Source organism: Schistocerca gregaria, chromosome 4 (assembly GCF_023897955.1).
Source record: "Schistocerca gregaria isolate iqSchGreg1 chromosome 4, iqSchGreg1.2, whole genome shotgun sequence".
NCBI classification, from domain to species: domain Eukaryota; kingdom Metazoa; phylum Arthropoda; class Insecta; order Orthoptera; family Acrididae; genus Schistocerca; species Schistocerca gregaria.
Genome location: NC_064923.1, coordinates 149,614,568 through 149,629,958, shown reverse-complemented (window position 1 = coordinate 149,629,958; position 15,391 = coordinate 149,614,568). Strand labels below are relative to the sequence as shown.

Genomic DNA, 15,391 nt, shown 5'->3' with positions numbered 1-15,391 from the left:
CGCATGAACGAACTACAAGGAAGACCAACACGAGTTAATCTCCCTAAGCGAGCCATTCGTGGAGGAGGAGGAGAAAGTATGTTGGTCGAAGCGCTGCTGTCAGGCTTGTCAGTTACGCCAGGCTCTTCATTCCCAACGATCAAGGCTGCATATTAGATCGATACAAAGTATGCAGAACCTTTACGGTCCGAGTTATACATGTGTAGATCCTAACCGAAGATACGCAATCAGTGGTTTGTAAATGAATATTTTTTCTTTTAAAATTGACGAAACTTGACGCTGTAACCCAAATTCACAGCAACTGTTTAAAGTGGCGACAACCAGTCTCAGTGCATTCATTACTTTATTGTCTCATTCTTACGTGTTGCATGGATTTTCATTACATCAGCGATACTTATTTCAGAAGTAAAAGACGCCATTAAGAACCCCCATCCGTCAACACAAATTGTATGGAGATTAAAATTAACTTCAGGGGGGGTTTTAGGGCCCTTACTATGGATGCAGACTATTGTTTATTGTTTGTCAAGGCAGCGCTACCAATATCAAGGTGGCGTGGAATTTCCAACAACAGATATTATAACCATTGTTTTTCCGACTGTCAAAGGAGGCCGCATTAGTGGGGAAGCTCTGGGCGGAGAAACCTACGATGCAAAACTGGATGGTATTGGCCGTGGCTTTCCTGACTCTTTTGTAATAAGAACATCCCTTCATATTTTATCCAGGCTTAGTATTGGCTATGCACACAGTACAGAGGCATGTTTAATTTTGTTTTTGTTATTTTTAGTCTGGTTAAAAACGCGAGGTTAAATTGTTGCTCTGAAATGAGGGCTGATGACATTCTTGCTGGTCACAAAATATCTGCTGTTTATTTCTAATTATGTTATCCGAGGTTGTACTTAGGATGGAACCTAAGAGTACGGCTTACAATGGTGCGAGTGAAACGGGCAGCAATGACGGTACACCTCTGTTGCTCGTCAAGGGAAGTCGCAACAGTGGTCGAGGCTATGGTCGGAAATATCACGTGTGTAACTGTTTGGTTGGAACTGCCAATGTACCTGCGGCACCTACAAAGTACAAAACGGTCGTAAACGCCGCTGCAAAAGCGCATGAACCCAATAATAGGCAGGCTTTTCATTGTCATGAAACGTAGGCATAAAAAACGTACCTAACTCGTGTAGCTCATTCGAGACTTTGCAGCGCCTGAAATGATTTCTGACCCTTTTTTCTTATCTCTAAATACTGTACCCTGTTCAGAATCACATACCTCCCGAAGAAGTTTGACCCAAATATTTCGGAACATCCAGCAGATCAGTGTTATGAAGCAGGAGTGATTAAGTTATTTTAATTGCTATCAACACAAATGTATTCGTGAAAATAGTTGCGGGTTAAAACTACTCCGGTGTAGACCCAATGTTCGGTTCTGGAGGGTCACTGTTTCTGTCTGCCCCCCACCCTCCTGTCCCTTTAATGTAATTTAAGGTCTTTCCCCACTTTTAATGTGTAAAAATTACTATAATCTGTGCCCGGCATGCATTCGAATGCCTCTGTTTCTAAGCAGGTACAATAAAGAAAGCAGACAATGACCCATATACAAAATAAAGACATTGGTTTTTGCATTAAACAATTTGGAAAGTTTATTCAAGAGCTTTAGTGTATACTGTATACAATATATTCGTTGTTTCCGTCTTCAGAAAACACGAATTTTTCGGATGTCGCACTCTTGTTCATGCAACATTTAATTGGTCGCGTCGCAAGTATGGATTTTTCAAATTTAATCCACACAGATGCGACTTCGCCCCAGTACCAATGCCACACGTTTAACACACAAAATTAATATATTATTTCATGTACACCGAACACATTTCACACATGTTTGTACACATTTCATCCATATGTCTAGCGAGTTTCTTTCTTTTGAATTCTGAGGAAACTTTATTCTGCGAGAAACTGTCGTTTCGAGGAAAGGACCTTCGGTGGAAACACAGTCCTTGTTTTGCATTTTGCGACTGTATACGGTACGTTAAATGGATATATGGTTCTGAGCCGTGTTGCCTGACCTTTAGCTCCGAAACACACTGACACAATGACTGCCTTGCTGCAGAGCCCATTCTCACGATGTGGTTAGTGTACTGAAAAAAAAAAAAAGTTAGTTGGCGCTTTTTATTTTCTGAAGTATTCCAATAAACTAACTACGAGATAAAAATACCAACGGGTCGTTTTTGGACGTTTCTACATCTCACTCTTCATCCTCGTCTGCACCTCCAACGGTAGTAGGGGTATCTTATTTCCACAGTATTTTTATACAAAAAATGAGCCTTGTATATTCCATATTTTGTTGAAGTTGCTCCAGGCGTTTCTTATTTATGCTTTTATGTCACCCCTTTTCATCCCAAATCATCAGCAATACGGGTGTTAAATGTGTCTTACCGTCACAGAAAATTTTTTAGGTGGTAAGTGTTGTGTGTGTCTTGGTAGAAATTCTTCAGTCGTTGCAGAGACATGCTGATATGTCTTTGCAGTCTTCCCCACCCCACTCTAGGGGTCGAACGTGGTGATTGTCGTTAGTAAGTAACTAATATCGGTTATCGAATTTTTTCATGTCCGCTATTTTCATTACCCCCACAACACATTTATACAAATGAGTCATGTATATACAAAGTTTGAAATTTCTCCAGTGGTTCCCGAGTTAAGCTCTGTCACCACTTTTCGCCCCCATTCCAAAGGGTGGTAGGTGATTCTTCCCTCATAGGAAACTTCATGGGCGTACCAACAACTTACCAAAATCTTATCGCAATCAGATGAATTGCATTACATTAACACTTGTTCCATAGATAATGAATATGACATTTCGTTATGATGAGAAGTGTGTCAGTTTAACATGATTTAAAAGATATGTTATGACTACTTCATATCTGAAAATTCATCAATTGAGTAGGAGAAGTTGTCTTTCAGAAATTCTTTTAATTTGTTTTAAGTGCTGGATTGATCTCTGACAGACTAACGTCACGTCATAAATGACCAAAGATTTCTGTGGCAGCATAATTCACCCCTTCCTGTGACAAAGTCATGTTTAAACCAAAAATAGTGAAGATCATCCTTTTTTCTAGTATTGTACCTATGCACTCTGCTGTTATTTTTGAATTTGGATAGGTTATTAATAAGAAATTCCGTATGTTATATCTATTACGAATGTACTGTGAATATCCCCAGTTGACTAAATACGAGGACTGTTCAATAAAGAATGATCATAATTTTTATGGTCATAATTTCTCGCGCTAAAATTCAATATCATGATGTTCTGTTAGCTTAATGAAACGTGTGGCGAGGACTCCACATCGGCGACTTGTGCGTCGATGGGGACGAAATGAAGACAAACACCCACTCCCTGAACGAAGAAAATCTCCGACGCAGCCGGGACTCGAACCCAGGCCCCTACGCATGGAATTCTGTCGTGCTGACCACTCAGCTATCGAGGCGGACTGTTAGCTTTAATGTGCCAAAAAATGGAAATGAGCGTATGGCATCGCTGGCCGGAAGGCCCCTATTTGAGGAAGTTCGGCCGCCAAGTGCAAGCCTTATTTCATTCGACGCCACATTGGGCGATTTGCGCGCCGCTGATGAGGATGAAATGACGAGGACAACACAACACCCAGTTCACGAGCGGAGAAAATCTCCAACCCGGCAGGGAATCGAACCCGGGCCGGCTTGCATAGGAGGCGAGCACGGTACCACCCAGCTAAGCAGGCGGACAGCTTAATGTGCAACAAGAACACCGAGGTAGTTTCCTTGTTGGGAATCTCTGTTCCCGCCTGTGAGAGGCAGGTAAGGTCATCATGTCCGGTATAACCTACACGCGAGGAACAATATTGCTTTCATCTCAACATATCTTCAGCTGGGGCCCATACAGTGTTCAGGAGGTCTATGGAGAGTGTTCTTCCCTACAACACGAAGGCCGTTAAAAATGTTTAAAGAGGGGTGGACAATTTCAAAGGAAGGTTGACCCGGTGCTCTAGTTACTGCTCTTGCAGAAGAAAACACTGATGCCGTCATTGTGAGAGAGGATCAAAAAAATGGTTCAAATGGCTCTGAGCACTATGGGACTCAACTGCTGTGGTCATCAGTCCCCTAGAACTTAGAACTACTTAAACCTAACTAACCTAAGGACATCACACACATCCATGCCCGAGGCAGGATTCGAACCTGCGACCGTAGCAGTCGCACGGTTCCGGACTGCGCGCCTAGAACCGCGAGACCACCGCGGCCGGCGAGAGAGGATCGACGAATTACCTTAACATCACTTTCCTGAAATACTGATCATTTCATTGGGTGCCATCAACACGTTGGTGACAAAAGTTTCATGTGACACGTATTTTTGCTCGGTGGGTTCGAAGACCGTTGATTCCCGAACAAAAGGACATTCGCGTGCAGGTCTGCAGATCCGGAGTTTCTTTCAAATGTAATAACTCCTGATGAAACCTGGCTACATCATTTTGTTCCTGAGAGCAAACACCGAAGCTCAGTGTGAAAATCTCGATCACCAACCCCAAAAAAGCAAAAGTGGTTGCATCTGCTGGGAAAGTTATGGTCATCACATTCTTTCATATTCATGGAATGGTTTACCAGCCTGTTTTACATGCACAAACATCAGTAACTGGACAATACTACAGGGATGTCCTGAAAACATTGCAAGACCATATCAGGGGCAAAATACCGTATTTCCGTGAAGCAGGCTGGACGCATCACCACGATAATGCGCAACAGCATATTGCCAATGTTCTTGCTGAATATCTTGCGTGCATCCCTTACCCTCCCTGAAGTCCGGGTTTAGCCCCATGTGACTTTTCTATTCCTTAACGTTAAGAAACACCTTCGTGGGAGGCATTATCAGTCAGGAGCAGTGGTGAGGGCTGCGGAGACGATTTTGAAGGATCTGTCAAAGAATGGTTTCCAGCATGTATTTGAAGACTGGCAGAAACGCTGGGACAAGAGCATCGCATCCATGGGAGACTATTTCGGGAAGGACCATCAAAATTATGAGGATTTTTTTTGTGGTTTTAGGGCGCACAACTACAATGGTCATTAGCGCCCTGACTAATTTCGGAATGTACCGCGAGGCACAAGGTTAAAACAGCAACTAAAAGGGACAACACTATAAAAGACGTATTAACAGGCATAGGATTAAAAAACTACAGCATAATCAAACGACCTTAGACAGGTGTGTCAAGTTGATAAAACGAAGAACGCGAGCAGCAGCTCCTGGGTCATCCGCTAAAATGGCATCCAGAGTACATGGCAGGCCAAGATCAAGACGCAGTGGAATAAAATCCGGACAGGACGTTAAAATGTGGCGGACCGTCAGCAATTGCCCACATGGACAGAACGGCGCCGGCGCTGCCGTCACCAGATGGCGATGGCTGAACTGGCAGTGTCCAATTCGTAGCCGGGCCAAAACGATCTCCTCCCGCCGAGAAGGACGTGAGGAGGACGTCCAAGCTGCGGGAAGAGGTTTCAAGGCCCGAAGCTTGTTGTCCCTAAGTGCCGCCCAATCGGCATGCCACAGCGATAAAATGCGCCGACAAATGATCCTGCTACAATCTGATGAAGGGACACAACAAAAAGCCGACCGAGGCTGGAGGACCGCAGCCTTGGCCGCGGCATCTGCAGCTTCGTTCCCAGGGATACCGACATGGCCAGGAACCCACATAAAGCTAACTGGAGACCCGTCGTCCACCAGCTGCAGAAGAGAGCGTTGGATCCGGTGCACGAAAGGGTGAACCGGATACGGATCACTGAGGCTCTGGATGGCGCTCAGAGAATCGGAGCAGATGACATAAGCAGAATGTCGCTGGCGGCAGACGTAAAGAACAGCCTGGTAGAGGGCAAAGAGCTCAGCTGTGAAGACCGAACAATGGCCATGTAGCCGGTATTTGAAACTTTGTGCCCCGACAATAAAAGAACACCCGACTCCGTCTTTGGTCTTAGAGCCATCTGTATAAATGAAGGTCATATTAATGAACTTCGATCGAAGTTCGACAAAACTGGAGTGGTATAGTGAAGGTATGTTGTCAAAAAAAATATTCTTTATTGAACAGACCTCGTAAACGTCTGCAAGATCTTGGGTGGGCTTATCCTAATCACACATTTTCACTAAATGATTAACGAGCACAAAATATGATGCCATATGAAAGCAGTGAATGAAAATAGGCATAGTAGGCTAATTTACTGATATGTTCATCACCAAAATTTGCTATAACCCTAATAGCATAAGTAGCTGAACCTAAAATTTCAGCAGATCATCGATGTGTTTCTTCCAGTTCAATGGGACGTGAGATTGGGCAGTAGTTGTCAGCATGGGACCTATCCCTGTTTTATGCAATGGTTTAACAATAGGATATTTCACTCCATCTGGTAAAATGCACTGTTTCTGTGAACTACAACGTATGTGGTTGACTATCTTACTTATCTGTTGGAAATGCCATCAGATTTATTGGTGCTTTTATTTTTCAGTGAATGTGTTATCTTCCTAATTTCAGTAGGGAAGGTAGGTTGAAGTCCAGTTTATCAAACTGCGTAGGCATTACCTGTTCCACATAAAGCCTTGCGTTTTCCAGTCTGGAACAGCTAGGTACATTAGGGGGCAGACACTTGGTACGAAACGTGCTTCCTCTGCATTACCTCTGGTGACACTTTCTTCATCGAGATCCTGCAACCCCATTTAAAATCAATTAAGTTAAAATGTGGCCCTACTACTAATATATACATATATCCCGAGTGACTCACTGACTTCATCGTCCAGCCAAGACCTACAAGGATAGAACTTTAAATTTGCAAAGGGTATTGTCTTGTTCTGTAGGCACCCTTTAACAAGGGATCGTTCGAACTTCTACTCCCAAGGGGGTTAAATAGGGAATGAAATGCTTTTAGAAAACATCACGCTATTAAGACAATTGTGAAGATAGAACTACGGGAATTGGTATTTGGTTTCTCAACCAGAAATTTAAAAAAAATGCGTGTTTCAGCATTTTTAGAAATTCAACCACAAAGGGGTAAAATAGGTTTAATTTTTTTGAAAATAAATAATCAAAGAACTAGCAAAATACTTTTGAAGCTACAGCTATGAAAACTGGTATTTGATTTCTCGCTTAGAAATGAAAGAATATATATTTCAGCGATTTTGGAAACAACCTCTAAGGAGGCGATAAATGTGTGACCAGGGCCTCCCGTAGGGTAGACCGTTCGCCTGGTGCAGGTCTTTCGATTTGACGACACTTCGGCAACTTGCGCGTCGATGGAGATGAAATGATGACGAGGACGAGACAACACCCAGCCCCTGAGCGGAGAACATCTCCGACTCAGCATGGAATCGAACCCGGGCCCTTAGGATTGACATTCTGTCGCGCTGACCACTCAGCTACCGGGGGGCGGACTAAGGACATGAAACAGAGGATGAAAATTTAAGAAAATGTTTCGATATATCAAAAAGCTTTTGAAGCTAAATCTATGGCAACAGGTATATTACTTCTCGGTTAGATATAAAGCACCATGTGTTAGGAGATGAAAGTTTTTATGGAAATACCACAAGAACGCGAAAGGCATAATTAGCAAAAACCTTTGACTGCAACTACCAGCATTGGTCTTTGGTCACGAACCATTCGGAATATTTCTATGACCTTAATTAGCGTGGAAAGTTTCGAAGGTACTGCAATTTGTGAACGTAAAAACTCAAAGCGAAACAAAAGAAATCTTTGCAGACCATACAGCACACGCGAGCGAAGCAGCGGGCTGTAAGCAGCTGCTGCTACTGCTACTACTAATACTAATAATAGTGTGTGTGCCATACACCAGTGTAACTACTATTGTGTTGTGCTGTCAATTTGTTCCTTTGTTGCGTAGTGAATATGCAATTTCTGGTCTATTGCGGAAACTACCTACAATTCTGAGAAGGCCTTTACATAGGCACTTAATGTTTGATGTAAATGTCAATTTTGCTGTCATAGAATACGTTTATGTGTAATGAGGAAAATTTTCATTACACTGGCGTCACGCATTAATGCTAGATTTTGTACAAAGTATTTTTGATAATTTACGTAAGCAGTGTTACAGTCTTACAAAATGGTGGTGACCGTAATGATCTATCAAAAATAATTTAGTTTCATCACTGAAACATAACTGATTCATTTTGTTTATACCCCTCAGGGAGGAAGTTGCCACTGGCTGGGAACCACTGTTGTAGGCTGTCAGGCCGGTAGACAATCCACGTGAGCAGGTTTTCACGCAAGCAAGGAAGGAGTCTCCTGTGTTACCTTTGTTCTACGATTCCTTACCAATTTCTAGACTTAATTATCGTGGTACTTTGTCCTCCAAAAGCTAGCTGTGAGCTTTTGAAATAGATGTGTGTAAAGATATGAACGCTTCTGTCAATTTCTTCAGGGAGGGGGGCGTGGGGGGGGGGGGGGGAGGGAGAGGGTGTCATGGGAGTAAGCATACCGCGGCGGTCAGGGCCGGGAAGACCACGTATACAGAGAGCAGTGTATTTTCACCACGCGACACGAGATTGCGAGCAAACACTTTGCGTCACCATATTGCATCATTCCCTCTACATCACTGCTACCGAACCTGTGGTTCGTTCTCACATCCCACACAGTTTCTTTTTCCATCTAGTTTAGGTGTAACACTGGCGCAGTAGAAGCACATCACACCACTTCTCTAAATACCAGTTTCATCAAATTCACTTAAATTAAAAGCTAACTGTTATTCCCACATATGATATAAGAGCCCCTCTGGGTTAAGTGTTTTGAAGTAACGGGTGGAAACTTGAGTGAGAAAAATTTGGGCCGAAAGTTGAAGAGTTGCGATAACCAGATTCTAGTACGGGCCTGGAAAAATTTACATGTCACGGAATATTTATTGTTTTTCTTACATTTCTGGCCTCAGAAGACTTACGGAACCCCACAAAGTAGGCTCTCAGAGATACATATCACTCGCTCAGGAAGAACAAGAAAAAGAAAGGCCTGGATCTGAATATAAAGTAGAATTAGCAAGCTGTGGCAGGTAACTGCTACAAGAAGAGACTTTCCCATTTCCCTAACATTTTGTCAATCCCGCGTCCGGCCAACCTGATTTAGGTTTTCCGTGATTTCCCTAGATCACATCAGGCAAATGCCGGGATGGTTCCTTTGAAAGGGCACGGCCGATTTCTTTCCCCATCCTTTACTAACCCCAGCTAACGACCGACTCTAATGACGTCGTTGACGGGACGTTAAACACTAATCTCCCAACATTTTTTTTTGGAACGAAAGAAAAAGTTCCGTAAGGTGGAACACACTTCACCTGTATTCCTGGTTTCTAAACACTTTCTTCGTTCATATATAACCAAAACGGGACGAAAATGCTATTACATTGGCTGATCATTGTGTGTAATTGCGATACTAGACAAAAAGTACTAATGTGGAGTGTAGATCGTGAGAGGATGAATTCTACTGCTCAATGAAATCCGCTTAACTTTATACCTCTTTTCTTCCAGTTCCTAACAATCCGAAATTTTTGCGCAGCAGCTTTTTATTTATGAGAGAGAACTTTCACAAAATGGCTCTGAGCACTATGGGACTTAACATCTGTGGTCATCAGTCCCCTAGAACTTAGAACTACATAAACCTAACTAACCTAACGACATCACACACATCCATGCCCGAGGCAGGATTCGAACCTGCGACCGTAGCAATCGCGCGGTTCCGGACTGAGCGCCTGAACCGCTAGACCACCGCGGCCGGCCGAACTTTCACAGAAATTAGTTAGAATGGGATTATAAGAATACTGTAAAAAAGTAAAACGGATCATAATTTCAGTGTATGTGCATAATTTATTCTATCAGCCATAAAGGCAGATCAATACACAGATAGTCATTCCTGAAATTCCGTGATCTAGCGCAGTGTTTCTTTCTGCACTGTAAATTCGTATTTTGTAAGTTTCATGACTCAACTATTACTCCACAAAGTTCTTGTTAGCGCCTGTACTTATAAGGGACGGCATCACTGTTCACATACTACAATGAATTTTTAAACGTTCTATATGTTCTCCGAGATCAATGCGAAAAGTTCTTAAAATAATAAATGGTATATTCAACTAACAAAAATACAAAAATATTAAATACGCAACTATCTTGTGTACGCGTGCGTTTTTACTTACATTTAACTATTTTTGTTTAATACTACGATGGGTTCAGTGTCACTTTTTACCACGAGCTTTGTGTTCAATTGCTCCTGTATAAACAGACTACTGAGTTACGAAACGGCGCTGTGAAGCAGAATCATGTGAAGGGTACGTGATAGGCGATAAACTAAACAGTATGATCATCGTTGGCATCGATGGTCCACAGGAAAAGAAATGGTGCTCAGAATGAAGTCTGAGAAAGGTTGCTGAAAGCAGCGTAGCGCCAAATGTGCCACTGCCCGAATTCTGAAAATGCTTGTCTGTGTGGTGGGGATGCGATAAGTGAACGACGCGTCAGCTGATTGGCCAAATGGCAGCCAGCCATTGAGCACGCGCCGGATTTGTACGCCTGTTACAACTCTCACGTAACTAGTACCTTTAAACACCCAGCGCCTGTAGGATAGAAGAACAGGTTTCAGTGCTTAGTAGATACTGAGGCAGACAATGACAGACCAACCGTTTCAAAACATTGCCAGTCGTGCTTTTGGGTCATTGTAGTCAAACCTTAACCAACCCAAACAATTCTGGTTAGGGCTGTGTGTGTCTAATATCAAGCTATTGCTGTGTCAGATGACAGACAATTGTGCACATAAAGAACGTATCCGAAGTTCATTTCGTTAAACAGCTATGCTCACTGAAGACTTTCAAACAATTTTTATTTTTCAATTAAAGGAACGATCATTCGCGGCTGCAATGTCAGCATTCAACTAAGACAATGGATGTGCCGACCAGTATTTCATCGTCAGTTACAACGATGGCAGATATGGCCTTCGTGTGGTAAATACAGTGGGTAAGAGTCCTTCACTCCAAATTATGTAGATTATTCTCTATGAAACTTTAGCTTCTGTCAAATTATATGAATGTGTGCTCTAGTGTAGGGAATGTCGTATTACCAGTACCTGTAAGTTTATGAAAAACAATGAATGGAAAAATTTGAACATACCTGCAGCACAGCTACAGACGGTACCTCAACTTAGATACACAATTCTAAAAGAAACTTTTTACAGTACAGTACAGTACAGTACAGTGCAGTACCAGTACAGTACCAACAATCTCTAAATTTGCAAACAACTCCAAGAAGTTTTACACATGCATTGTTTACTTGCGGACATCTGTCTTGCTTTTGAACAAAAATTCAATCGGGGAAGTTTATTCCATGCAACTGGTCTTTCCACTTTGATAATCTGAATTTAGTAGGTTATTGCTAGACAGTTGACTTAGTTTCTACGGATTTTGTCCAAGAGTAATGAGTGGCTAGAAATTTCCCAAGATTTTTTGAATCTCTCGTCAGTAAACAAAATTCATCGTATATGGTGAACTACAGTTCGCAATGTTTTCTGCACAGCAGAATGTACTACTGAATTATAGTTTTCAAATACCTGTCAAGAGTCACGTTATTATGTTAATGAGAAACTGTTCCTAAGAAACAGTATCAAAAACCTTGTTCTGGTAAAATATTGAAACCACATGAAACTTCGAAACAGGAATGAAAAATACATTAACATTTCAAAATATTGACATATTGCTTAATAAATTTACTATTACTGAGGAAAATGTCGAGGCATATTTACTTTCTTTCAACCAAATATAAGTCGCTACGAATTCTAACTTACTGCAACAATTGTTGCAGCAGACGACGAAGATTTCCGACATTTAGTTTTATGTGCATTACGAATTAGGTATATGCTTATATGAATACATAATTTAATAAAAACCTCTGACACACGTTCATAACACATCTGCTGCTCAAACAGACCAGCAATAAATGAAATATCGCCAAACACACGACCAAAAAACATAGTTATGTTGCCGGTGATATCAGCTACCGGTGTAATGGCGTCGCCTTACCTCGGGTAAAATTTCGTGCACGTCGCTCATTTCTGACGGTTGAAGAAACGGAGGCCAACACGAGGAGCTGCGTGCGAATCAAGCAGAACTAAGCAACTAGACGCTCTTCCTCATATTGCCGCCGCGTCCTATGCTCTCGCCAAACGACGCTGCTGCCTCCTAGCGGCACGGACGGTAATTACTCCACGACGCAATATTCGCGCGAGAAACGGACAGTTCGAAGCCACGCTCAGCTTAAAAGCCTCGGTACTTTCACAGTTTTCCGTGTAAATGGAATCCGCAGGAACGACAATGCGCATTACATGAAATGCTCTATGCTAATGAGATACAATGAATTCGTGTTTCGATTTTGCTTATTCCTTGTCGTTAAAATCGCTTGAAATTCCAGGTTCTAATTTCCGAAAGCAGTAAACGTATGACTCGTGGATGGAATACGACAATGAAACTAGCAGTCTTTTTATGAAACTGAGGGACAGTCACGGAAATGTGATATAAAAAATGAATGAAAAACCATTTTAACGGAGTACTACATTTGTAAACTAATTTTCACCGTTGTTCCTAAAGTTACGACACGCTAATGTGACGTTTTGTTTGGTGTCCCGCATCAAGAAATGTATATGCTGTGAAATATAAAATGGATTAAGATATTCTCGAGCTTTCGACAGGCTAACGAAACGTTCGTTATCGGCTCGACACCTACATAAAGAGGACAATCTGATAAAGAACAGGAAATTTGAAAAATTCACTTACGGTCTCCGCAGACTTTCGGTTTCGTGCTGCTGTTGGTAACGTTTCCCGTGATGAATCATGGGAAGTGAACACAACAAATCATTAATCGGATATGGGTAGACAATCACATTGCTTGTTTGTATTTTTCTGTGTTTTATAAATGAAATCAGCGGTAAAACTGTACAAAGAGCTTCAGCGCTCATATCTTAACGCATAAATTGTTAACGGCTGCCTCTATTTTGCGCAGCCAATATGAACGACGTTTTGGTTTGAAACGGGACGACACAAATACTGCATTTTTCAGAATATCCTTTATCATAGTGCATGCAGTTAGAGCGATGGATTCGAAGATTCGTGGAGAAACACGGATACACAAAAACACGTAATAAATGATTTAACACAACTGCTATCGTTACGTTCTTGGAGATGTGATGTGTCTATGCAACGAAATAAGATTTTATTTTATGGTACACAGCTCTCGCGTCTTTGTATTTAAGAAAGCACAAACCACTAGTGACACTTCGCAAATAAAAGGAAGGGAAACATAAACGACAAAAACAAACGGACTTTTATCTAGTTGCGTAGACGGACCATATGTCCAAGAAAATAAAAATATAGAAACAACGAAGGAATTCTAAAATAATAACGCCAGGATTTTATTGGAACCAGCACATCACACTAGCGCTTCTACACTGTTGTTACACTCTTCATGAAATGCGTAAATAAATCCTGCTTTTAAGAGTCCCTCTGTGTCACACGTATTCCCAAAAGTAACTGTTAAGTAGTTTTTTGCATTGTCTGGTACCTTGAAGAGATCTCCTTATGGCCGACCAGGTGCCTTCTTACCAGTTGTGCATACAGCAGTTTCGGGGGCCTTAAATGTCACTTTCCCTTCATCGTTCAAGCATTTGTTAGACCTAAAACAATCGGAAATGTCAATTGTTCTTGGAATGATGTACTCCTAGGTGATACTGAGCAGCACCTTCTTTGTACGTCTGGGAACAACTCTGAAAAACATTTGTGCTTTCCACATAGTATTCCTGTGAAAACCCACCTTCCCGTTTTTTTGTTCCCTCTACCATATTTTCTTCTTCCGGACATAGCCTCGTCGTTCTGGGCAATGATTCCGTCGTCACCAAGTTTCTCACTTTCGTGAAGCACATTTCAATACATACTTTTCTGCAGAAGCTTTTTCAGTCCACTACTGTCTTCTCGGGTAACTGTAGTCCATCTGTAATAAAAAAGTTTCCACACCTTGTGAACCAGAGACAAGTTATTTTTTTGTCAATGCTGTAACTCTGCGATCAATCTTTCTGCAGCTCCACTGCACCTCATCTTTACCTTTTGTACGCGAAATAAAGCTAAGATCCCCACCACATTTCGGACACTTTTTACAACTATCTAGAAAACCGTGAGCTTACCACAGTTAATTACACCTTCGTGTCACATAAGGACAAGGGCACGGTAGCGAACTTATTCCGCAGGCCATAGCTGAAAACACAATGGAGTCAAATCGAATTTTCCGCTAAAAAGAAGCCAAGATCATCTGTTTCGGTATTTCTCATCGGCTACTTACAAGAACACTAAATGCAGCATTAATATGTATGGATGTCTTATAAAATGATTAGAGACAAACAAACTCAGGTCAGAAAATTGAAAGGTAATATCTCTGAAAATAAATATGCTTCAAAAAAGTTTTCTTAGGGTTAGGCCGAAATAACCCCCCTAACGTAAACCCACCCCCATTCGATGGTGTCCGATACGAAATTTCTGCACAAAACACAAACAAATATTAATGGAAGTTACTTTAGTATCTGTTTATCGCTGGCAGTACTGTTACAAGTTGAGAGACATCAGTCTTACATAGATCTTGGGCTACGCTAAATGTCAGTTTGACAAGATAACCAGTGTTCCAGTTTTCACATTCCTTGGCTTTGCCTAGGTCTCGGGCTACACTGCAGGCCCGTCTCTCACCACATCCAGTTTTTCTGGTTTCACATTCGTTGACTTTGCCAAATGACAACCAGTTTGTAGCCTTTCTAGCTAACTTAGGTCTCAGGTTAACGATACAGGTCAGTCTGTTATCACATTCATTGACTTCGCCAACTCACAACCAGACTGTTGGCTTCCAATCTAAACATGGCCTCGGGCTACTTTACAGGTCAGTCTCTAAACACAACCAGCTTTTCTGGCTTCACATTAGTTGGCTTCGCCAACTCACAGCCAAACCGTTGCCCTTCAACCAAACCTATGCTTCAGGCTACGCTACAGGCCAGTCTGTCACCATAGCCAGGTTTTTTGGTTGTGCTTCGCCAACTCGCAATCAGATTGGGGCATTCACACCTAATCTAGACATCGCTAAACTACAGACCATAACAAAAACACCAACATGCTCTAATAGCAAAAACTGAAGAAAGGGTCATCCACACAGTGCATGCAATTCATTTCTCATCGCAACAAATTTCACTATTGTATAGTGTCCCACTCAAGCCTCCCTGATTTCAAGGACCCAGGAGAGAAAAACCACAATAGACACGACAGTGAAAAATGCACCATTGTTGAGCATCTCAGAGAATTCATATTCCCACGTCAGAAGTGCCAAGTA

The 15,391-nt window shown here is 41.9% G+C and overlaps 1 protein-coding gene across 2 annotated transcripts in view; it reads right to left on the bottom strand.

The window, feature by feature from the left end:
• Positions 1 to 12,395, bottom strand: part of LOC126365957 (hexokinase type 2) — a 397,654-nt gene extending 385,259 nt beyond the window's left edge. The window contains exon 1 of one of the 2 annotated variants that reach the window (XM_050008745.1): positions 12,058 to 12,395. In XM_050008745.1, coding sequence (XP_049864702.1) covers positions 12,058 to 12,087 — 30 coding nt within the window. In that variant the 5' untranslated portion in view covers positions 12,088 to 12,395. The remainder of the gene's footprint in view (positions 1 to 12,057) is intronic. The other variant, XM_050008746.1, reaches the window with a different exon arrangement.
• Between the last annotated feature and the right edge of the window lie 2,996 nt (positions 12,396 to 15,391).